Source organism: Rhopilema esculentum, chromosome 6, assembly GCF_057945365.1.
Source record: "Rhopilema esculentum isolate cy_ngs chromosome 6, ASM5794536v1, whole genome shotgun sequence".
Lineage (NCBI taxonomy): Eukaryota > Metazoa > Cnidaria > Scyphozoa > Rhizostomeae > Rhizostomatidae > Rhopilema > Rhopilema esculentum.
This window is the reverse complement of record NC_142820.1, coordinates 6,779,656-6,803,700: the sequence shown is the minus strand read 5'-3', so window position 1 is coordinate 6,803,700 and position 24,045 is coordinate 6,779,656. Positions and strand designations below refer to the sequence as shown.

The following is a 24,045-nucleotide window of genomic DNA, read 5'->3' as shown; positions in this document are numbered from 1 at the left end:
TTTAAAAACATGTTATCCGGTAATTGAAAGCTGCGTTACGAACATCACGAAATAGGCAACTGCTGGAAAATGAGACAGAAATATGCAAGTTGAGGCTGAGCAATTTTCTATAATATTCATAAAGCTTGGATGATTCTGAGCCTCAATATTCTTACAAATAGGGTGTATTTAAAAGATCTTTTAAAATTTCCTTATCTTAAACAAATATGTATCTAGATTTGTCTTAAATCTCGAGAACATCAACAATTCAACGTTATTCTCTCGAAATTCATTTACTAATGGTTTACAACCAACACAACATCGTTAGCATTTCGACTTGTAACGTAAAAATGAAAATATATTCGTGGTTTGATTCAGCCTACGATATTGATAAAAGAATTATACATTTTTAAAGCTTTGAGAAGAACTTCACACTTTTTCATAAGTTTGAATTTTTTCGATTCTTTTGAAAAAAAAACCAGTTTTTAACCAAAAAAGTTTGTAAGATGTGAGTTCTTTTCGATTTGAAGCATTGAGAACAGTAACACCTTTCAAATCAGAACAGCTAACAGATAACAAAAACAAGGGAATGTATTGCCCATAAAGAATGCAGTTATTATTACAAGAAAAAAAGCCAAGAGTAGCACACAAGACCCAGACCAGATCGATCCAAAAGTATCCGGATACTTGATCGGAACCGTTTACACGGGTTCGGAGCCAGATGAGATCTACAGAAAACGCACATGCGCTTTTCAAAAATGGCGTGCATCAAACGTTTATTATGGAAACTGAGATTGAAACAAACAGTAACAAACTGAAATAAACAAACAAACAAAATGAAACAAACTGAATATGGGGGAGGTAAAGCAACTCACAGTTCAACCAAAAAGAGCTGTTTACAAAAGACAGACTCACAGCGAAAATTAAAATAAAGAGCATCCAATAAACATTAGTCTAAGACTCTGGATTCATCTTATCGTACGAATTTTTCAGTAAAGTAGTAAGTCAACTTCCTGTTTGGTTTCTTGACGCCAAACTCACAGAATACATGTTCAAATTACTTCGAATTGGCCATTATTCTATTTCACTTTAAAAAAAACCGTAAACGGATCCGATCTAGACCAGATCCAACCGTTTACACGGGATCCGGTCCGGGTCGGATCCATACGGGATCGCCTTTAAAGGATCCAGAAGTATATGGATCCTCCAGATCCCGTGTAAACGCAGATCCTGTGTAGACATATTTTTGGATCCGATCCGGATCGGACCCACTCTCATATAAACGGGGTCTAAAATATGAAGTTAACTTATCTCGGGAAGAGTACGACAATTTCCGGAACACAACGATGTGTGAAAACACAGACTTGTTTATAATGCGAGCTGGCTAGAATGAAAAGAATTCGCAACAAAGTTTCCTCATCTCATATTTAACGGCAAGAAAGTTCAGAGCCTCGTCCTGATGTTAGCTGTTCATTGAACACAGCACCAACTCATATTGAAATACCCGCAAAGTTTATGACCAACGCGAACACCAGCTTTCACGAATGAATATGTAGTTAGTATGCGACTAGAATAACTTGCTCTTTATAGTGATTGTAGAAAGGAAACTTCATTTTAACTAGGCATTAAATTTAATTAACAACAAACATAGAAAAAAGAACTTTGAAAAGTTTATCGCTAGAGTTGTCTTGCACATGTGGATCGTAGCCTGGTATCTGTTGCAAGCAAACAATAAACCACGTAATTGAGGCAGTGACAATGTGAATGGGAGAAATTGGGCTGGAGAAAAAAGTTTCTGGAAAATGACAAGATTTGTCAACACATTTTGAGAGTGAAATCACATACTGTTAAGGTGGAGTGATTGGATAAGGAGCTAAGGACACATCAGTGCTAATCATGGCAAAACTTTCTTTTATATACAAGAATGTTATCGCATGGATAGGAATATTGTTACAATTGCAAAATCTAGTTACAGCATTGCCTTTGCTTTTACAAAGAAGAGACACATTCAGTATGCAACAAGGCCTAGATTATGGTTTGTAGCTGTAGCATCTTATTAATTGTTGTGATTGCTCTTTGCCATTCATTCGACATAATGATCAAGAATTTTCTAGTTTTCTCGAGATGTTCGTTCACTTCTATTTCGTTATCAAGGTCAAGCGCTTTCCTGGCAATACCAATCGTTAGTCATATTGGCGGCAAAACGCCATATTGCTCTAAACGATCGAAAGTTACTTGTTCTAGAATCTATATACCATCTTCCTTTTATTCTTTAAATATACCTTTCAGTTTCGATCCAATAACTATAGCAAATCATATGCTACGAAATGCAAACGACTCAGTAATTGTATTTTTACCAATCTTTTGTTATTTTGGAGTTTATAAATTTATATCAATTTCTGACTAATTGTCAACTGCTTACAGTTAGAGGCGTAGGGATACCATATCTTTGCAAAGCACTTCTCAGCTTGAACGTGCCAGATGTTTCTGGAGACTCAGAGTCACCAATAGGAAAATTTGGTTACACGATATCAAAGTGAGTATTCTGAAAATCTTAGTTTTAAAAGCAATCGTTCTTTGAAACATCAGAAGCTGAGACATGTAGCAAAAACTATGACAATGTTGAAATGATAAACCATCGTTTTTATCTAAAATATTTAAGAGTAAACATTTGAAGGCTACAACGCTCCTTTATAATGAAGGTGACTTAATCATAGAATAACGAAAAGCCATAAGCTCAAAAGATATCATAACATGAAATATTTGAAAAATAAATCCAAATAGGGTTAATTTGAAAGTGGCTATCCTTAACAATATATAACATGAAAACTTATACAGCAGTATATACCAAGGAATAAGAGCATTGGGCTGAGCCCCCTTGTAAATACCAAGAGCATAATTCATATCAACACATCCCTGAGATAAAGTAATAAGAAATCTTACCAAAGTAATAGCGGGTTTAACATAGAGAGTGAAACGAGGCCAAATGAAATTTTATTTTTAGTCGTAACATTACACATGCACTAAAGTTCCAACAATTTTTTTAAATTTAATCTTACATCTTCTTTTTTAGCGTTTCGTTGTATAATGTAGCAATTCCAAAATCAAATCTGACTGTAAGTCGATCAAGGGGACTGACCATTAGTGCAATAAATGCTACGCTGTCCATCCATGCGAACTGGAAATACAAACAGTTTGGATGGTATGAAATTTGTTTTTTGTCATTCTTCTTTGTGATAATGATATGATTATGTATGATGATAACATATGATGGTTGACTTAAGACCATTGATGTTGATCGACAATGAAGATGATTATAAACTTGATGAGTGAAGACGATGCTGATGATTTTTATAAAGACAGTTATGATTATGATGATGATTAGAGTGGTCGTGATTTTGATGATGATGACAACGACTTTGTTTTAAAGTTTTCTACAGTTCTATGATGAAGAAATTTTGAACAGTAACTCAAAAATGTGTAATTCTGTGCTTCTAGGCCCTATATTAGTGACAGTGGTTCGTGCAATTTGGAAATGAAGAATATCCTTCTAGGCATCACGCTGAATGTTGGTACGTTACGCTTACTGATATCAGGGCGAAATGCCTCCTATTATAAACATATATCAACATTTGCCAATAAAGAAAGTACCACCACTAAAAACTACTATACTTCGATAACTTCTTTCTGTATGAAGAAAGGGCACTTTTCGTCCCGATTGCAAAATTAAAATAACAAACTTCATAACTACAGTTATATCATTTGATATCATAAAAAAGTAGCACCAATGTTTCATTCAGTACTAGTATAAGAATGTAATCCAAATCCTAAAATCTATTAGCACGTTCAAAAGCCTACTTTTTTAGGAGAGAATAAGACTGTTCTTGGAACTGTCTTTAGGTTGCAGGGTCATAAGTTCTTATTGAAAATGTGTTTTATGCTGCCTGTGGCTGTAAAGACATGACAATAGGGAAATCTTGTTGAAATAGACAATTTAGGGGAAAATAACCATTTTGAATAAAAGCCTTTTGAAGGTTTCTCATCACATTGTGCAGAAAAAGAAAGCATGTGGGTTCTGAAACGCCTTGGTTCCTTTTTGCCCGTATTTACTAAAGAGAATTATAGCTGAGATTCTTCAAAATGTAACTGGAAACTGCTTTTGCAGATACAAAGGACGAGTCTAAGCCAAAGGTTCGCACAAACGATGCAGTCTTGAAAATAGGAAAAATGAAGATAAAATTCTTCGGTGGCGCAAGGTAACGAAATTCTTTCAAAATTTCTGCTTTTCTAGCTTTTTTTAATGCACTTATCTTACATGCATGCATCCAAGTAAGACCTAAAGCTCTTGCCATTCCTGCATTCGAAAATTCTTTATGAAAAGTGGACAAAGTGAAAATAGGTCACTTCCTTATTACCTATATGCCATTTTTGTTTCTTGCATGTATAGTGCTCGTCCCCTAGTGTATGCACAAAATCTCTGCATTATCTTTTCGAGAAAACTGACTCAGAAAAAATTCCAGGGAATATACCTGAAAAAACCTATAAAGCCTGCATATCGCTTTAGAAATTGTACACGATTTTCGTAAGTTGATTTAGGAAAACATCAACTAGATTTACAAAATGATTTATAAATCAGTATACTTTGCATCACAGATTGTGTTTTCTCTTCTAGCTGGTTGTATAATATTTTTGCTGATTCAATAACAAAGGACGTCCGAGGCACGTTTGAACGCTTGGTACGTGACGCAATTTAACCTGAGCTCTAGCGCTCTAGCCACCAAACCCAAAGTCCAGGCTAGATGCAATAACGATGATTATTATTATTATTACTTGACCGCCCTGCTTTGTTATAAAGTTCTAAAGTGAGAGGTCAAAAAACCTCTAATTTCAAACCTTTTACTTTTGACCACATCACCGTAAAAATACCAATTGATACTTAAATACTTCTTAAAAATACAACAATGATTTTGACATGTTTCAAACTGACTGAGATATCGCAAGTGAAAGAGATTGCTGTAGGATTACTGTTGTTTGGGCCTTGTTCAGAGATTTTAAAGCAAAGACTGAGTTAGATTAATTTGCTTAATGGTTAAAGTTGCAACTGCAGCTACTAATGTGGCAACTTCTAAACCCTTCGCATTCTTCTTTTTAAACATCCGTAAATTGTGGAACGCTCAACCCTCACCAAGACTCTAAAACAAAAGCTAAAATGAACAAGCTCCCTCTCTTCCAAACCCCTCCCTTAGTAGGGATTCGCTATAGGCTCCCTGGCCTTTCCCTTACATCTCCAACTAATAGTCAGGCTAAAGTCAGCCAATTTGTAACGCATATAATCGATTTTTAAATTGAGAAATATAGTATAATGCTCCTGCAGGTAATGTGGTCAAAATTATAAAAAAGGATATTCACGACATAACCACTGAAAAAATTTATGGTTGCTTTGAAAAAGCAATTTCTGACCCATTTTTGGCAGATGATCTGCTCACTTTAAACGATACTGAAGCCAGGGTTAAACGGGAGAATCTTCTCAAGAAAACATTGCCCTTTGAATACATCCACGCTAAACAACATGCCCCGCCAAATGATAGGAAAAGAAAAGCTTGGTTTATCATCAGTTGCAGAATTGGCTTTGAAAAAAGCAAACATTTTGACTGAAGCATTTCGTCTGCCACTGCCAGAAGCATAAAACGTCAGAATATCCACCAAAATTATAGTGTAGATGGTCCCAATACTCTGTTACATGCTAGATTATAATATTCCGACTCCTTTTTGATAAACACAAACCTTCATCTTATCCAGCATTACTAAAACCAAATTTGATATGACAGGAAGCTTGCATGTCACACAGTTATATGATATATACATGCAAACATGAAGGATGCAGGCAAACTGATGTTGGTTTGTTATTCAACAGGTAGTGAATGAAGTCGTGTCTCTAATCAACAAGGAGGGAAACAAATACCTGGCAATTTTCCCCGATGTGATAAAAAGCATACAGACGCATTTAAGAGAAGAACATCGGGAGGAAATACATGACCAAGAAACTTGAGTTGAAATATTGGATTTATCGAGTTGATAATTCGAGTCAGATTTGCTACAGGGTAAATAACATACCTTGTTTAGACATGGTCATTCTTCTTTCCAGTATATATCGTTTTGTACATCAGTGTAATTTATTTAGGATATCAAAAGTATTAGCTTGAATTAGTTGAAACAATATCAGCAAGTTAGGAAATCTAATGTTCCGTGAGATACCAAATATCTGGCTGGCGCTGAATAATAAAGTTCAACAGAAGAAAGTTGTTATTATCAGTATTAGAATTTTTCAAGAAATAACGGACAACGAAAAACTAGCCATTTTCACAATTCAATATATTCAGCATTTTGATTACACTTTTACATTAAACGAAGGTGTCTATTAAATACGAGTCAACGCTTATTCAAATATAAGAAAATACTGTTCGGCGGCATCTTAGCAAACTGGCCAAGGCAAGGCAAATGCATTGGGAATGCCGAATAGAAGCGGTCTTTTGCTTAAGAGGTTTGATGCAAAGATCGCAGCTGCTAAATATTATATCGTTTTATGAACATCATTAATGAAACATTAACAAACACGATTCTTCGCGTCGGAAGAGTCAAATGCAAGATCTGCAATGTCCTCTTTTTAACTCTATGAGAATCTTGAGTTACGTATATTACAATAAACACTTTCAATAACCAGATGAAACGCTGCATTCATTCCTCTGTTTTGTCTAGTCAGATTCAGAGTCTTGTTTGTTGGTAGCAGTCAAGCACGAGAAGACAGATCCTTATGGCTAGATTATAAAAATTATTAATATTTTGGTATGAGAACACATGGTTTTCATCCATCTATGATCAACTTTCTCTTATAAGAACATGACAAACGACGATAAACGCTTCTCTTCTTCACAGAAAAAGAACGATAAAAAACTTAGGCAGGAGACAAAGTCGTGTTGTCATCGATCGTGCTATGCACTGTCCTAAACCATGGACCACAGCATCTTTTCTGGATGTTGGTTACTCCTTCTATTGAATAGGTCAAAAATCAAGTGCTTGGATCGTTCCACAACGCTCTGTTTTGCAAGAAGAACATATTATTTTGGCAGGGAAGGAATAATCGCTTTCTCTCTATATTTATATACCTTGTCTGACAAGCCACATCCTTTTGCCAAAACAACGGTACAATATTATGAAAAAAAGAAGAAAGCAGGCAAGAGATACGCCAATAGTAAACAGGATTACTTGATTATCCTGGATGAACAAGACCACGGCTTAATCGCAGCTCAGTATCTCAGTCCAAAATTGCAACTTAGTCCTATCACAAAACATCTGCAATTCTAAATTGATAACACACTTATCTAACATATGCACACAGCTTACAGGCTTTGCGGGTCGCCTAGGTTCCCTTCACCTCGATTCAATCACATACTGCTTGTAACGATCGAGTCCTGTGAAGCGATATCTATGTTTTCTGGTACTCTCAACCTCTACAGAAAATTCTTATTTACTAGTCAATTTCTTGAGATTTTTTGTATGAATAAAGGGTATATATTGTCAAAATTGTGTTTCCAATTGACTGAAAAACATCTGTTGTAAAATCTGGCCCTTTTTTGGCGAACATTTGATGCTTGCTACGTGCAACCCAACAGGAATGTTTCTTCCAATACAGAAAATGTGGATATTGAATAAGACATGACTGATATCGATAACATGCCTGGATAGCCGCTGCTAACTTCAGATTCACGCCAGTTCTAAAGGCTTAGGCCAACAAAAGATCAAAGCTTTGCAACAGTATACCAAAGTTTTATTTGCCTCGACTTTCTTTGAGGGTATCGAGGCTAACATCTCCTGCTGCGACGTGTATCATTACACTTCATTCCAACATCATAGCACGCGATATTTGTAGAAATCAACGATCCCTTGCGTAATATTCCATGATAATGAAAGAGACAATATGTAGACAAAGACCAAAGCGACGAAAGGATATAGAATAACAGCCGTATTCCGCAGAAAAGGTAGCGCTAAAATCGAAAAAGTTTAGATAAAAAAATCATATCTATTTTAAATCTACCACATCACGTTACAAAGATCGTTATCATTACTTCCAACTTTAAGTGTGTCAGCCCAAGAAATTTATTGATGTTTTACTGTCTGAAATTTGTTGAAACCTTCCCTTTTTATTTCATAGTGTACTCGTATTAAAGTGTACTTTTATTGGATAGGTTAATCAATGTTTTGTTTCTATCAACTGTACCTTGTGGCCAGTGGTCGTTTAGTAATAATTTTTTCCATTCTGATATCTTTAGAATAATAACGCAAAACCCACAAAGCACAAACATTTATAAATAAATATATATATGAAAGATTAATAAATTAAATAGATAATCGTGCTTTCCAAAATTACGAGGAAACCTTGACAGAAAGAGTTACAAGATGTTCAAAACTACACTCTATCGTAAAAGGAATCATTTTTATAAAAAATCTTGAACAATTCTTGAAGCCACTCTAATGACTATGCGGATAAACAAATAAACAATCCTATAAGCGAGTCAAAGGAGCTTCAAAAACAGAATCTTTAGCTCAAACCCTCTAGTACTCTCTTTGAAAATGTCAACTCTACGGCTAAGCACAGTAATTGCAGAAACAAATATATAAATATATGACATAAGACATAGAGAAGCAAAACATACACAAAACTTACCGCTGTAACCAAGGAATGTAATGTATATGTAATATGTAAGCGCAATCAGCCATGACGTGTTTCCAAAGAAACGGGCAATGAACATGCTTGGATCAACTGGAAAGAAGCGAAAGCGAAATCTTGAAGAAAACACCTCTCAGTGCGTAAAAAAGAAACCAAAAACTAGTTGTCAGCTCAAATTTGGCTATTGCAATCATGGACTAAAAGCGGTACACACGGAGTGGTCAAGAAAAAAATTCCGTCCGCTAATAAGACACCAACCCTTAAAAAAGTGCTTCTAAGAAACACCAAAATTTTCGCTCACCAATTGGTGACAGCCCTTCGATCTACTTAAAGTAGATAAAGAAACTGATTATGTTGATTATTTATGACCAAATACTGTCAAACCTTTGTTTTTCGTTTTCTTTTAGTAACTACAATGCCTGCCAAAAGTACTTGTAACACCCAGCAATTTACGCTGAATTTGATATCTTTCATCCCTTTCATGAGAAAAATTGCTTCTTCCGCCCCCTTCCCCCTAAAGCAATGTTGATGATTTAGAGAAATATCATAAAAGAAGCGCAAAAGAAAGTGCTTCCTAAAATCCTAACCCGTTTGATAGTAAACCAACATTGTTCTGTAGGGGAGAGGGGGGATGATTGATTTTGACCTTGGAAATTGATGTCAGTGTTCCAAGACTTTTGGCAGGCATTGTACCTAAAATATCTTGAAAATATGATCATGGGAAAAACACCTTCCTCTTATACATAGAACTTCTCCTTTTACCAAAAAATAAAATCTTATAAACTTTCCTGCATTTAAAAGTGGAAGGATTTTACTTATATAGGCAGTAAATATTTAGGATGAGTGGTGACTTGAAACCGCTTGGAGGCATAAGGGTTATAGCAAAAAGAACAACATGTCACTATAAGTGCTGGCTTAAGAAGACAACAACCCCATGAGGTATTCAGCAATTTGGTTGAAAAATAAGATTATTTTCAATTCAGAGCTAGCAAGACTGTTTTCCAGTTATAGTTTTATGTTTTAACTTAGAATAAATGAAAGAAAATTGTACTTACAAAGCAAGCCAATAAGCTGCACCACATGTAGAACAATTAGTAGAGGGAGGAAGGCATTCAAATGAACATCAAAAGAGTACCCAAATTCAACCACATGCTCAATGTTACTGCTTCCAGGAATTCGCAGGTACTTGTTAGTTATAAGCCTGCAATGAAGGCAAGTTGATAACAGATTGCATTAAAAAAAATAAAGCTTTTCTATTTTATAAAATGATTCTGAGGTAAAAGTTATTTTCAAGAACATGGAAGAACTAATATGGCAAAGAACAGGTGTTCTGTTGATTTCACCTCGGCAAAATTCCAAAAATATGTCAAAACCTAGTACAAAGTTTGTTTACCTTAAAAATGGAAAGTGAAAATTCAGCCTAAGTTAGTTCAAGCTGCAATTATACAATATGATTTTTTCTAATTAGAACTTTTAAATCCATTTTCGCTTCAGGCTTATCTAATTCAATTTTCATTCAAACAAAGTTTAACAGTATATCAAATTCCAATTTGAGAAAACTAAATTTCATCCATCTGGCCATGCAAACAAGGCTTTCAATATTTGTAAATACGATTTAGTTGTAGATATAGCCAAATAATACTGGGTAAAGGAAGAGAATTTGAAAGCATATATATAGTTACCAGAGAAAACCTGCAATGACCAGCCCAACTCCAATGCAATCAACAAAAACAACCCAGAGCAGAAACTTGATGAAGCCAACCATACCAAGGTGCAATGAAACAGCAAAGATTACTGAAGACACTGAAAAGAAGAGCAACAATTTGAAAAGGAAACACAAGAGCTAGCAACAATCTTGTCTGTCCAATCTTTAAAAAAGTTAAAGCAAAATTCATCTATGTTTCAGTGGATGAAAAATATTATTTTAACGGAAATCTTGGAAATCTTTGTCAAAAATTAAATCTGATGCATAGATATTTCAAAAAATGATGCATAGTTCTTTTGATAAAAACCATTTCAAGGATCACAAATATTGTAAAGTACCTACATGAGCATAAAAATTAGAGAATCCTGGACAGTAGGTTGCAAAAGAGAATTTACCTAATAGCCAGAAGCTTAGCAAAACAAGAAATGCAGGATCATCCCTTGCCCATTGATGCTTGGCTTCTGAAAGTGAAAAGAAGGTCATTTCCAAATGGCTGTTACTGGAACCAATTGCAGAAGCAGAATAAAAATGTCATAACTAGCGAATTTTCACAATATATTTTTAGAAATAGGATAAACAAAAGAATTATGTGCTCACTATTCTTTGTACTTACCTTTGTGATAATGAAAGTTTCTGTACCTAAAAAATAATGAAACATCATTCAATCAGAGCATACCGATCTCCAGGATGTTTAAAAGATAAAGCAATTTAATAAGCCCCTGTAAATTTAATCAACTACTAGGTTCTCAATAAAGATAGACATGAATTTATGCTATGTAAAAAAATCAGATAACAACAAAGGCAGGATTTAAATAAGGATCAGGAAACATCTATATAACAAAACAACCTAAACATAAAACAAGTATTTCTTATTCTAGACAATGAGTAATAAATATAAGAAGATCCTCCAGGCTAAAATATATACTTTTAATAACTGGCAATGAAGCAACTGACAAAAATGAAAAGCGCCAAAAATGATTTCAACAATCTACCTAGAAGTGGACATTTGAAAATTGATGTCATATTTGGATGAAACTTAAAAGGGCTGTGTCACATGGGTCATCTTGTTCGGCAAGAGGTCAGTTGTAGGAAAGTTGTTTGGGTGAAACAATATGAGATTAAATAGTTTTTTACATTCTGTGCTCATCATTTGAAGCTTTTGCATTTTTGCATGTTTTATGGAAAGAAACAAGTAAGGCTCTTTCTTCATTCTTCACTCTTCAGTATTTCTATATTCGGTAAGCCTATTGAAGCACTGGAGCAGCATCCCCAGCCTTCTCCGGCAAAAAAACAATGCGCGGCTACAAAAAGCCCTTGCCATATTGGCTGCTTGGGCTATTTAGCCCTTGCAGAACTGTTGTTAATTTTTTTATATTTGAGTATTTACAAAAGTACATTACCTTGCCAATTCTTTAAATACTATTCACCTTAAGAAGGTTTTTTTGTGAATTACTACCTTTAAATTTTGTATTACCACTCCTTAAAATGAGACAAAAGAGGAACATAACTTTTTTGAACATAGCAAAATTTTGTTTGGTTTTGTCGGTCAAATGTGGCTCTTTTGGGAATGGTGAGTTTATATGTTGCGACTTGAAAAGAAATTGTTTCGTACTTGACAGCATAGTGTGACGTTTAATCTTGCTAAATGTTATTCCTTTCATGTGATCACACTTCCAATTTCATTGCAAGCTTTAGCAGATAAAACCATAGTTTGTTAACATGCTAAATAAGGAAACGGAACTCTCCTATTTATAACGCCATTTGATAAACACATAGACGTGTAAGACCTTTTTCTCTACATTTGCTAACACCCTGATATTGAGCAGTAAGTAGCACAAACATTGGGAAGCCAAAATGTGTGGATTAAATGAGAATGTTAGTTTGAAAAACTGTGCGGGTAGAAAAAAGCCTTCATAAATTTATTTTGCGCTAGATTTGCATGGGTGTGGGCTATAGCCTGCGTTGCCGGGAAAGGCCTGCATCCCCCATTATCCTAATATGCAAATTAGGCTAAAAACCCACAATGTCCCTTGATTTGATTGGTTTACAAAACCGTGACACAGCTCCTTTAAATTTACATAACAACTAAGTCAGCCTGCCCAAAAAACAATGACAAAATCTTGCATTTATCAGTTTCTATATGGATTTTATCTTGAATCATTAATTAGCTTTGAGATCCATCTTGCTTAAATAGCTTTAAAATCTGCTCACAAAAATTAGTCATTGGCAAAATAAATTTTAAAATAAAAAGGTTAGTCATAGGCCACTTAAATCAATTTGTTTACTTCACCCCTTGTTAATTAACAAAAAGGTTAAACTAGATCATGAAATTTTTTGCCATCCTGTTCAATAAAATTGTGTTTTTTCATCATATACAGTGTTGTAAAGCCTGGCACTGTATTTGTTTTGGCTATTCGTAGTTTTGAGTTAGCATTTCAATTTTTTATCTTCATATTTGCCAATAACGGAACATTTGATCTTCAAAATGTAGCAGCTCATGACTGAACAGTGCAATTAACATTAAATCTTCAAATTAAGCTCATTTTAATATGAACATTTCAAATCTGAGGACCATTTTAAACAAAGTTTTGCAAAAAGCAAATGCAAAATTAATTGAAGCCTTATCTAGAGAAAATATACATCAAGGTTTGTTTATTTGCTTTCAAAAACTACTCTTGATTTTGTTGCAATGATGGTAAAAAATTGATCATCATCAAATCTTATAACCATTTTTTCTGATTGATTTTGAAATGCTGATTGGCTGATTAAAATGCCGATTTTTCTAGTATTCTATCCATATCTTTGATCTGAAAATGCAACTTTATAATCAAGCATGACAACAAACAGGAGTTATATTGCAATTGTCCTTAGGTAACCTGACAATAAGTGAGGCTATTTCCAGCATTCTTTGCTGAAATTTAGTCACTAACAAGGGCAGGATTTTCATATATACTCACACTCTTCTTGGTGCACAACAAAGATAAACCATTTGCCACAATGCGAATTCAAAATCCATTTGTCTCCATTTAAAAATCCTTTTCACATATTTATACCGCTTTGAAGTTGACAAGTCCATGAATAAGTTTTTTGATCTAGGTGAAGTAGCTGGCTGTGGTAACATCGTATTTCTATTCGAAGTCAGGAACTTACACGATCCAATGACTTGTGCATATGCCTAGGGTAAGGCAAACCACGGTGGGCCTAGCTTACAAATGTACGATGATCCAAAGCAAAACAGCTCCTTGCTGATAATCACTTGTAAATATAGTAGAATAACTAGCTATATTGCATCCATAAATACTCCTGTTCTTGATACAAGTATCTGCTTGGCAAAACAGAGCCCGATTTTTAAATGAAGTCAACGAGCAAAATGCCTCCCAACGGCCTATGAAAATCTCTAGCCACGTACAGAACACAGGGGCTAGAGGGATTCAAAATGGAAAGCCGTTTTGGATTTGCTTGCAGCTTTCGCATCTGATAAATGAATGTCAGATGAATCGATTTTATTTGCAAAAAAAGCTTTTTAATGCATTACCAAAATAAATTGTTTAATTTCAAGAGCCGTTAACAACTTACAGCGCGTGTTCGCTCAGTAAAAATATTCATGTAAAATATTATGAAAGGATCTAGCATTAAACCTCTTCGCACAAACATATTTTTTGTTGTGAAAATCATTTTCTCTTCTTACTTATCGCACTCTGTATTATGATTTATTTTAATTGCAAATATTATGTTATTACCGGCTAATTTGATGCCGGTCATTTCATGATGAAAAATTATGAGTTGTACGAGGGCATCATGTTGTGCAAGATCAGAATGTTGCGATAATATCATTTAAAATGCGGCAATAATTTTCTCAGCGACGAAATTTAATTTCTTAGAATGGCAAATAATTTAGGGCAGAAGTTATGAAATAAAGATATCGATAACAGTCTACTTAAAATTGAAGAAATCCAGATTTCCCTTTCAAACCACGCCTTGCTGCACGGAAGTGATAGAAAAACAGTAGCTTGCGTCATAGACCATAGCCGAGGAGAGACGCAGGCTAGAAAAACTTTTGTTTTTTACAAAGCGTCTTGTGTCGGCAGGAAAATCTGGCGACTTGTTTTCGGAAAAAAATTCCTGTCCACTAATCTTACGAATCTCTCTGCCTCTTTCAAAGAGAGTTTTCAAAAGCCCTTAAGATTCAAAAGTTTCATCAAAAATTTGATAGATATTTAAATAAGACTCCTTAAACACACCTGCAAATTTCCTGAAGTGCGTGCAATTATTCATTCTCATTCTTTCATGTCGTTTTTAATAAAATTGCTAATAGATAGAAAATATCAAGCAATTTTCTGAAATAAAATTGAGATATATATTAATCAAATTATGCTTTGCGGCAATAGATTTGCTTATCTTGTTTACCCTACTGTTGTGCCTATGGTAGATACTTACTATAGCAGGGCAATCAACAAAAAAAGGATCGAGTCCTTACGAGTCCTTTCTGACAGAAAATTTTAGCACCTGTTCATTATACATTACATTAGCAAAACATAGATTCTTTGCTTTGCGTCAAGGAAAAAGGTTGTCAATCCTCGATTAAATAACTACTTTTATTTGCACCATTCATTTACCCGCTCTTTGTCAAGGATGAGAACGAGGACATTGACATGGAGTTGCTTAGTGTAAAAATCTTGAATGAAGAACTTTCACAAGTGTGGAAAGTGCTTCTAACAGAATTTTTGACATGCAAAAGTTGACAAAAGAAAAACTTGAACATTTTTACTAAATTGTAGTTTTAAGAAATTCTCATTCTATTAAGCCACACCCTTGAATAAGTACGCAGTAAAAAATCCGAAACTCTTAATCGAGAGCATGAAAGATGGAGCTTCATTGCTCTACCTATCGTTGTAGAACTCAGATTTAAAAATCCACCAGTTTTCCTGGTATGAGCAAAGGATCTTGAAGTTATTCCTAACAAAGAAAGATTATCTCAAAGCTTGGTTGAATAACCTTCTTCATTTTTAGGCTTTTTTAAAAGTTTGGTTTTAAAGCGTTTTTATCTTCTGACTGTTGTACAAAGGAAGTTAATTTCGTTCTCTAAAAACTCTCGGGCAAATTGTATTGGTATGTTCTCTGCGCTTCGCGTTGAAATGAAGAAGTCATCAAATTAATGCTAAATGCTGTCCCAGCGTCCCAGCCATGAAAATATCATTTGCATACCAGGAATAAGGTTGCAAAGAGTAACAATGTTAGATTATAAAATAGTTCATGAAATTCTCTTGAAACAATCGCGCGTAAATATACAAAAATCGTGCAGCCTTTAATTGGCACGTAGTTTTTTCCAAAGTAGAATTATTGTATGTTAAGATGAGCTTTAGAAATGTTAAGATGGCTGTAGAGGAAACTGACAGTTTGACTTGGTTTATCATAGTTTTTCTCCACAGCTATTGAGCCTTGAGATGTAGTCATATGAAATCGAATCTCGTGAATGTATTTGATAGAATTTTTGCAATTGATAGAATTGAGATCACAGTTTGTTGACAATAATTTACAAGTTACCCTTGCCTTAGTGTCATTACTTTTTCACGTAGCTGCTACCAGATATTTGTACTTGTTATTGACACCAAGGTGGGGCAAAGATTCCTTCCACCATATATTGAAGAATTCTCGGACACCTTCAAAACACATTTTTCATACTTTTTGTACAGATGTATCTTTCTCTTACTTAACTTCTTAGTCTTGTCAACTTACAGTTCACTTTTACAACTAGTCGGCTTGAAATTACGATACACGATATCATGATTCGTTACGGTCAGCGCTTATTACAGATGAGTTGTTTGATTCGATACCTGCCTTGGTGTAACAATGTCCTCCTCGGTGACCTTGCTCGATGATCCTGACTGTCCATTTCTTACACGCCTCGTCACACGTTCACAACTGCATTTCGAAATGAAGAAGTATACCGTTGGATCTGCCATTGTTTTTATTGCAAAAAACGTCGCGAAAAGTGTCGACCAGTGCCGAAGCTTGTTATTCTCTATGACGCTTACTGCAAATGGGAATGCGAGTAGGATAAAAACCAAGGTGACTCCAAATGAGTTGAAGAAAAGCCTAAAGCTGAGAATGGACCGTTGATCGGCGTTTGAAGATTCAAACCTGAATCTCTTTAAATGAAGCAGTCGGTACAGCATTGCAATGTAACACATTAGAAGGACTATCCCAGTCAACAATGTGGCATATGCAATGGGAGGAAAACTTGGCAGGTCGAGGTTGGCGTTGGTTATTGGCAGCATAACGCATACTAAAAACAGGATGGAAACAATCCACACAGCAACCAGTAGGATTGCAGCCATTTTTGGCGTGAAAAGAACCTTGAATCTCAATGGAAATAGCACAGCAGTCAATCTTTGAATGGCAATGAACACAAGATGGAAGATCGATACTGACAGTACGCATTCCTTGACATACCAAAGAGCCATGAAGAAGCTATCATTTTCATACTTAGATACCATTAAAAACCCAGCAGTTGAGAAAATCAAGCCAATTAGCATGTTAGCGATACCAAGGCTGGCCATGGTTTTATTAAAAGTTGACTCACTTCTTTTATCACGTCGCAACACGATGAGCATTGCTATGTTGACAAGGAATCCTCCTAGTCCGAACAAAGCATAACTGTACGTTATGTATAAATTAAATGCTTCGGTTTGGAGTATCAATGGAGGTGGCTCGTCCATGTTTCTCTACGACCTCTTGCCTTCAATATTGACACTGATGTTTCAGGAGCTGCAACCTGCCTAGATATGACCGATTGTTGTGACGTTATATGTCGTTTCTACAGGCAACGCCGCAGCCCACTAAAGATGTAAACTTGATCACTTTCCGACTGCCAAACACTGTTCTTATGAGCTGTCTATTTTTGTAGTCGCTTTGATTATTGGGAGTGTTGGGATTTTGGTGTTTGGTAAAGCGTTAGAAGACTAAGTAGAGCACCTAACATGAATCTATACAGGTAAATATGTAGCACAATTTTCTTTCATGGGGAAGTGCACGGCCTAAGTACATTCACGTTACACTTGAATCTAAGATTAAACGGTTGGCTAGTGATCTTTTTTATATGTATCCATTAAAAAGTTACAATACATAAATACAAGCTACGCTACTTACAAATTTACTTTACAATACTACTCGGACGATACCCCGAGGAGCAAAAGACTATGACTACCCCGGGGCCATAGACACATAGTGATCTCAGGACGTTGGCCATAGACACATAGTGATCATAGACACATAGTGATCTAGGCTAGTGATCTCGGGACGTTGGTCATAAATATATTGGACCAGTTTGTCTTCATTGACCTGGTTTGTCATCGTTTTCCTCAATAGCTATTGAGACTTGAGGTGTTGTTACATTCAAAATGAACTTTTATCTAATGAATGCAATTCATAGAATTAATGCAACAGATATTTTTGCATTTGATAGAATAGAGATTACAGCTCGTTGGCGTTTAAATACAAGTTACTCTGAGTGTCACAATTTTCATACGCAGTTGCCATCAGATATTTGTACTTGTTATTGACATCAAAGTTTGGGCAAAAATTTCCTCGTCTACTATTATACTGAGTGCCTTTTGAAAAAGAAGCTTAACAACAGCGTCTAAAGAATAAAAGAAAGAAAAAATACATAACACAGGTACATATATATACGACAGAAGGACAAGAAAGAAAGCAGGCAGCACCCCCAACCGCAAACAGTCAGCCACTGCCTCCTGCCCCAATTGCTGCCCCAGCAACAACCCAAGACAGAAGAAATGTCCAAACAACCAATAAAGCAGCTATCAAAACGATGAAAATACAACAGAGTTCCAAACTTCTATTGAACTAGAGGTGCCAATGGTGCTACAATATTGGTAGTGATTGGGAAAACTCCTTCCACAATATATTGATGAAATTTTCGACATCTCCCGAACTCATTTCATACTTTCTGTGCAGATAAACCTTTATCTCTTGCAGTTTACTTTTACAACTAGTCGGCTTGAAATTACGATACACGATATCATGATTCGTTACGGTCAGCGCTTATTACAGATGAGTTGTTTGATTCAATACCTGCCTTGGTGTAACAATGTCCTCCTCGGTGACCTTGCTCGATGATCCTGACTGTCCATGTCTTACACGCCTCGTCACACGTTCACAACTGCATTTCGAAATGAAGAAGTATACCGTTGGATCTGCCATTGTTTTTATTGCAAAAGACATCGCGAAAGGTTCCGACCAATGCCGAAGCTTCTTATTCTCTATGACGCTTACTGCAAATGGGAATGCAAGTAGGATAAAAACCAAGGTGACTCCAAACGAGTTGAAGAAAAGCCTAAAGCTGAGAATGGACCGTTGATCAGCGTTTGAAGATTCAGACCTGAATCTCTTTAAATGAAGCAGTCGGTACAGCATTGCAATGTAACACATTAGAAGGACTATCCCAGTCAACAATGTGGCATATGCAATGGGAGGAAAGTATGGCCGGTTGAGTTTGGCGTTGGTTATTGGCAGCATAACGCATACTAAGAACAGGATGGAAACAATCCAGACAGCAACCAGTAGGATTGCAGCCATTTTTGGCGTGAAAAAAACCTTGAATCTCAATGGAAATAGCACAGCAGCCAATCTTTGAATGGCAATGAACACAAGATGGAAGATCGATGCTGACAGTACGCACTCCTTGGCATACCAAAGAGCCATGAGGAAGATATCATTTTCATACTTGGACACGATCAAAAACCCAGCAGTTGAGAAAATCAAGCCCATCAACATGTTAGCGATACCAAGGCTGGCCATAGTTTTATTAAAAGTTGATTCACTTCTTTTATCACGTCGTAACACGATGAGCATTGCTATGTTGACAAGGAATCCTCCAAGTCCGAACAAAGCATAACTGTACGTTATGTATAAGTTAAATGCTTCGGTTTGGATTATCAATGGAGGTGGCTTGTTCATGTTTCTCTACGTCCTCTTGCCTTCAATATTGACACTGAGCGTTTACACGATACCGGATTCAATTCATATCGGATTCGCTGCACCGTATCGGATTGGTTTTATACCAGACAGGGCTCCTGTTTACACGATAGAAGTAACTCCGCACTGCGGGGTGTAGTGTTTTGTTTAGGGGCCTCTGCGTTGGTATTTGAGTCGCGCCAAAATATTACCTGCCACCTGGGCACTGAAGAGAGTCACTGAAACAGAAAAATGGCGGGAGCAGGGAAGAAACTTAAGGAAGAAATTTTTCCTGGACTGAGCAAGAAATTGAGCTGTTGCTAGAGACCGTGAAATCGCATGCAGCGAGTTTTCAATTCAAGGGGAAAGAATGGGGAAGTGTGAAGTCTTCTTAAAGATAAGAAATATCTTGAAAAAAGATCCATGAGATGGCTTTTTCTCTGAAAAGTGTGTGCAAGACCAATCACTGTGGTAAAGAACAATTTCTCTTTATCAGCATTCATCTTGTTTTCTTACTAATGAAACTACAATTTGTTAAAAAACGTGCCAAACGTGGAGTTGAGGCCACAGGGATTGTAACTGAGGTTGCGGAGCAAATTGATACCGGATTCGAGCGTTTACACGAGCACTTTACCGAATCCGGTACATATCGGATTGGTTTCATACCAATTTCGTAGCGGAGTGATTTCACTCCACAAAAGCCGAACGATAGCCTATCGGATTGCGTCCTCATCGTGCAAACAGAAGGCCTATCTGGTATGAAACGAATCCGATATGAAGCGAGTCTGGTATCGTGTAAACGGGGCTGATATTTCAGGAGCTGCCACCTGTCTAAATATGACCGATTGTTGTGAGGTTATAGGTCATTTCCAGAGGCAACGCCGCAGCTCACGAAAGATGTAAACTTGATAACTTTCCGACTGCCAAACACAGTTCTTATGAGATGTCTATTTTTGTACTCGCTTTGATTGTTGTGGGTATTAAGATTTTGGTATTTGGTAAAGTGCTATATGTATGTAACACAATTTTTTTGCATGGAGAAATGCACGCCCTAAGTATATTCACGTGGTACCTTATACGGTTGGTTAGCAACCTTATACCTAGCGGTAACCGGTTAGAAAAGACAGGTACTAGTCTTCCGATCATTTATTTTCAGGTGTGTTTTTCACAGTATGTAATTCTTAGAAATGAAAACACCAGTAATACTGTACGCGCTGCAAGAATGTTATGTTAACGCTTCGCTGAACTGTATCGCAGAAAATACATAAAAACCAAGATGAAGCAAAGTAGAAAGTGAAGTTGTAGAAGGAAGACAAAGCGGTGTAAGACAGTCAAATAACACGCATATCACACTCGTCCTATAAAAGAATGCACATATAAGAATCAAGAAAATTTCACACCAGCGTTTGCATCTTTTGTCTCTATTCTTCGGCACCAATACACCTGTATAGGAAGAACTCTAGTCCCTTACCCTTATAAAAATAAAACAAAGCAAAATTCGCAACAAACTGAATGATTGTGGTTGTGAGTTCCCGACAAGCATACATTTGACTTCTACACTTTTACTCTTCTCACTAATTCATAAGTACATCTGTTCTTAAACATAAATTTTACAGATAGTTGGATCCGATAAATTTCATACCTGGCATGATGCATCATGTGACCTCTAAGGCACAGGGGCTTACGTGTAAGATACCTACAAAAGCATACAAGGCAGTTTACAGTATTCTCTCCAATTAACCGACACTCTAAGAGGCGGACACCTCTGATTTGATGAAAACATAAAAATTTTAGATGGAAATAAAAAGAACAAAATGAGTTACAGAGAGATTTCTAAAATATACAATATTGGGAAGAGAAGCAGCCAACGTTTTGCAAGATGAGAAAAAGTGCAGAGCTTTCACGGCAAGGGTTTCAAACATGTTAACAGAGAAGCCATCAAAAGTTCAAAGCAATCAATGAAATTCTTTACTTTTGGTTAAAAAATGTGAGGCATCTGGTATCTATGTAATTAGGCATATACTCAAAGAAGAAGCAATGAATATCAAAAAATCTTTGAACCGTCCAGGACTGGATGGTTTCAAGGCATCAGAGGGCTGGCTTGATAAATGGAAATTGAGTCATGGTATAAAGGAAAAACAAATCTCTGGTGAGTCTCTCGATGTCTCTACGATTACAATTGAATCTTGGATGGAAAGAGTACAAGACCTCTGCAAAGGATATGAGGATAAAGATATAATAAATATGGATGAGACTGGGTGTTTTTTTTAAAGCTTTGCCTACCAAAGGTTTGGCTCAGAAAGGAAACAAAAGCAAAGGCGGAAACAAATCGTAGTTATGAAAAAAATACGCTTTTACTTTGTATTATGTATTCTTGATGAGTTACATATTTTCTTCTTTCAAACAGGGTCCTTATTGACAACAATACCCCGTAGTATTGACAAGGCTCTACCCTGTATAAATATTCCTCTTATTATTATTATTATTATTATTATTATGACTTTCTAGCATCAGAAATTACAAACAAAATTGATGTTTTACAAGCCATTGAAAGGGTGGCTAATGCTTGGGAAGAGGTTACTGTTGAAAAAATCAAAAACTGCTTTGCTAAATGTGGTTTTAATAAGGAATCCTGTGAAATTGAAGATGATATTGTCAATGATGAATTCAAAGAGCTTTTCAAAGAACTTACAGAATCTGAAATAACTGCTGAAGAGTATATTGATGTCGAAATGTGCACTTCTGTTTTTGAAATCAACTCTGATAAAGTAGGTTGGAGAGCAAATTCAGTAGAAAATAAGTTGGTGAATATCTCCGGAAAGAATCTGGAGTAGAAGAGGTAGAAGAGGTTTCGTCTGATGACAGTGACAAAGATGAGGAAAGCATTGACAATGATTGATAAATTGATAAACTTGAAAGATCTCAATAGTGAGGAAAGAGCTTCTTTGTCCTCACTTAAAGAGAGACTAGAAATTATTCGTGTCAACAACAAAGAACAGCAATCAATTAACGACTCTTTTAAGCAAAAACATACAGTATGGTAAATAAACATTTACTTGCAAATTTTGCCCTCGTTAGTTGATATTACATATGATGCTGATATATATTCTTGTTGAAAATATCATTTTGGTTATTTTTTCTTTTTTTAGAGTCTAAGTTAAACCCAATAGCTACTAATTACCCAGATTACACCCAGAGGTGGCGCAAGAAATCTTCCGACAGAGGGGCTAAAATGACTAAAATATGCAGTTTCCGACAATAACCCAAAATCTCCTCCGATGGGGGGCTAGATGCTTCCGACGGAGGGGCTGTAGCCCCCCTCCCTAGCCCTCTCCTGGCGCCACCACTGATTACACCCTTTATATGCAAAGCTCGGGTCATTTTTCAAATTTGAGACTTACATTGCAAAAATTTCAAAAAGGTGGACACTTCCAATTAGCTGACACCTTGCTCTTGCCCGGACGGTGTCCGCTAATTGGAGAGAATACTGTATTCGCATTTCTTAAAACCTGGCTTATCAACAATTTAAGGAAGATGTCTTTATGTCACTGGCCACCCTAGCACGATGGCTTTTGATGGCTTTACAGCATTAGCTGACATGAAAATAGCAGTCTTGCGCTTTCTCTAGTAGTATAAACTTTTTGAAAGTTTTTTTATTTTTCCTCTCCCAAATGGCAGCCAGGAAGATCGCTCTTTGTCATTTGTCATTCTGTAATAGGTGCACATTTATGAGACAACAATAGTTTTATCCAATTAGGTTTATGTGCCTACTGTTATTGCAAAACAGGACCTCGTTTGATTGTTATAATATTATGATGGAACTTAGAAATCCGAAATAACTGATGACTACGAAAAGCTATCGTGGATTTTCTTTTCTTGTATCGTTTGTCCATGAATGTATAGTGCTTTAGAGACTGTTGGGGATTTCTTTGTGTAAAGTGCAATGCATTAGAAGAAAGCTTTGTGAAGTTATCACAGTAAAAAATTGATCGACCTTTCATATTTTAAGAAAACTAAAAAGTAACTATAGAAATTGTTGCGAAACAGTACAGTTGTAGTTAACAGTTTTCATAAAAACAATGCGGAGAAAAATGGCAGAAAATACTTAATTTTTGTAGAATAAAGATATTTTTGAAAGCAATTGCCTCAAACAATTCGATATAAAGTTAAGCAATGAGATGGACAAATATTTCGGTAAATGGGACAATCGAATTTATGAATGGAAAAAATAGCATGCATTAAATACCTGCTCTAACAATACTAATATTTGTACGTTTAACTGCAAAAAATTAATGCTTTTAGTCATGCGAACATTTCTGGTCGCTCAAAATTCTGTTCTATTTGAAATAGAGGGTCGCTTCAGTGAAAATAAAGTTTCATTTAATTTTCACATTGGCCCAAGGCCGGTCACGGTTTGCCACACGTACATTCAAAATCTGGCCTGTAATGGAAGTCAAGAATGAGATAAGAAGCAACCTATTTTTCTCCCGCTTGAGCATGAAATTGCCAGGGGGTGTCTTAAGGTAAAAATGCAATCATGTCTAATATGACACGTTATGTATCTTCCATACTTGCAGGATGCAATACGAGCGTACTACGGCGGTATAGACGAAGCGCAATTAGATATAGGTTAATCAGGACATGAACCATAATTATTAGGTTA

General features: G+C 36.0%; 2 protein-coding genes across 3 annotated transcripts; one reads left to right on the top strand and one right to left on the bottom strand.

Moving 5' to 3' along the window:
* Nucleotides 1–1,521: 1,521 nt before the first annotated feature.
* Nucleotides 1,522–8,786, top strand: LOC135686675 (bactericidal permeability-increasing protein). Its single transcript, XM_065202956.2, has 7 exons — nt 1,522–2,014; nt 2,404–2,515; nt 3,053–3,181; nt 3,478–3,551; nt 4,145–4,235; nt 4,652–4,715; nt 5,894–8,786. The coding sequence occupies exons 1-7, from the start codon at nt 1,876–1,878 to the stop codon at nt 6,026–6,028; spliced, it is 744 nt and encodes a 247-aa protein (XP_065059028.2). The 5' UTR covers nt 1,522–1,875; the 3' UTR covers nt 6,029–8,786.
* On the bottom strand, nt 7,230–24,026 carry LOC135686674 (protein unc-50 homolog A). Of its 2 annotated transcripts, XM_065202955.2 has the most exons (7): nt 13,367–13,799; nt 11,023–11,048; nt 10,805–10,870; nt 10,387–10,507; nt 9,760–9,905; nt 8,702–8,797; nt 7,230–8,021 (listed from the first exon to the last, which is right to left on the bottom strand). In XM_065202955.2, exons 1-7 carry the CDS (start codon nt 13,528–13,530, stop codon nt 7,885–7,887), a joined length of 756 nt encoding a protein of 251 aa, XP_065059027.1. In that variant the 5' UTR covers nt 13,531–13,799; the 3' UTR covers nt 7,230–7,884. The 2 variants fall into 2 exon arrangements, 1 of the variants encoding a protein (XP_065059027.1); XR_010516094.2 differs by lacking the exons at nt 7,230–8,021; nt 8,702–8,797; nt 9,760–9,905; nt 10,387–10,507; nt 10,805–10,870 and having other exon boundaries at nt 13,367–24,026.
* Nucleotides 24,027–24,045: the final 19 nt, after the last annotated feature.

What these genes read in the sequence shown, in the direction of transcription:
- LOC135686674 (XM_065202955.2), bottom strand. Translation starts at nt 13,530, where the DNA reads ATGTTACCACAGCCAGCTACTTCACCTAGATCAAAAAACTTATTCATG. An exon ending in TGTTGTGCACCAAGAAGAGT is followed by an intron (nt 11,049 to 13,366) that starts GTGAGTATATAT and finishes ATTATTTTTTAG; the next exon opens with GTACAGAAACTTTCATTATC. An exon ending in TACATTCCTTGGTTACAGCG is followed by an intron (nt 8,022 to 8,701) that starts GTAAGTTTTGTG and finishes TTTCGATTTTAG; the next exon opens with CGCTACCTTTTCTGCGGAAT.
- LOC135686675 (XM_065202956.2), top strand. Translation starts at nt 1,876, where the DNA reads ATGGCAAAACTTTCTTTTATATACAAGAATGTTATCGCATGGATAGGA. An exon ending in GCAACAAGGCCTAGATTATG is followed by an intron (nt 2,015 to 2,403) that starts GTTTGTAGCTGT and finishes AACTGCTTACAG; the next exon opens with TTAGAGGCGTAGGGATACCA. An exon ending in TTTGGTTACACGATATCAAA is followed by an intron (nt 2,516 to 3,052) that starts GTGAGTATTCTG and finishes CTTCTTTTTTAG; the next exon opens with CGTTTCGTTGTATAATGTAG.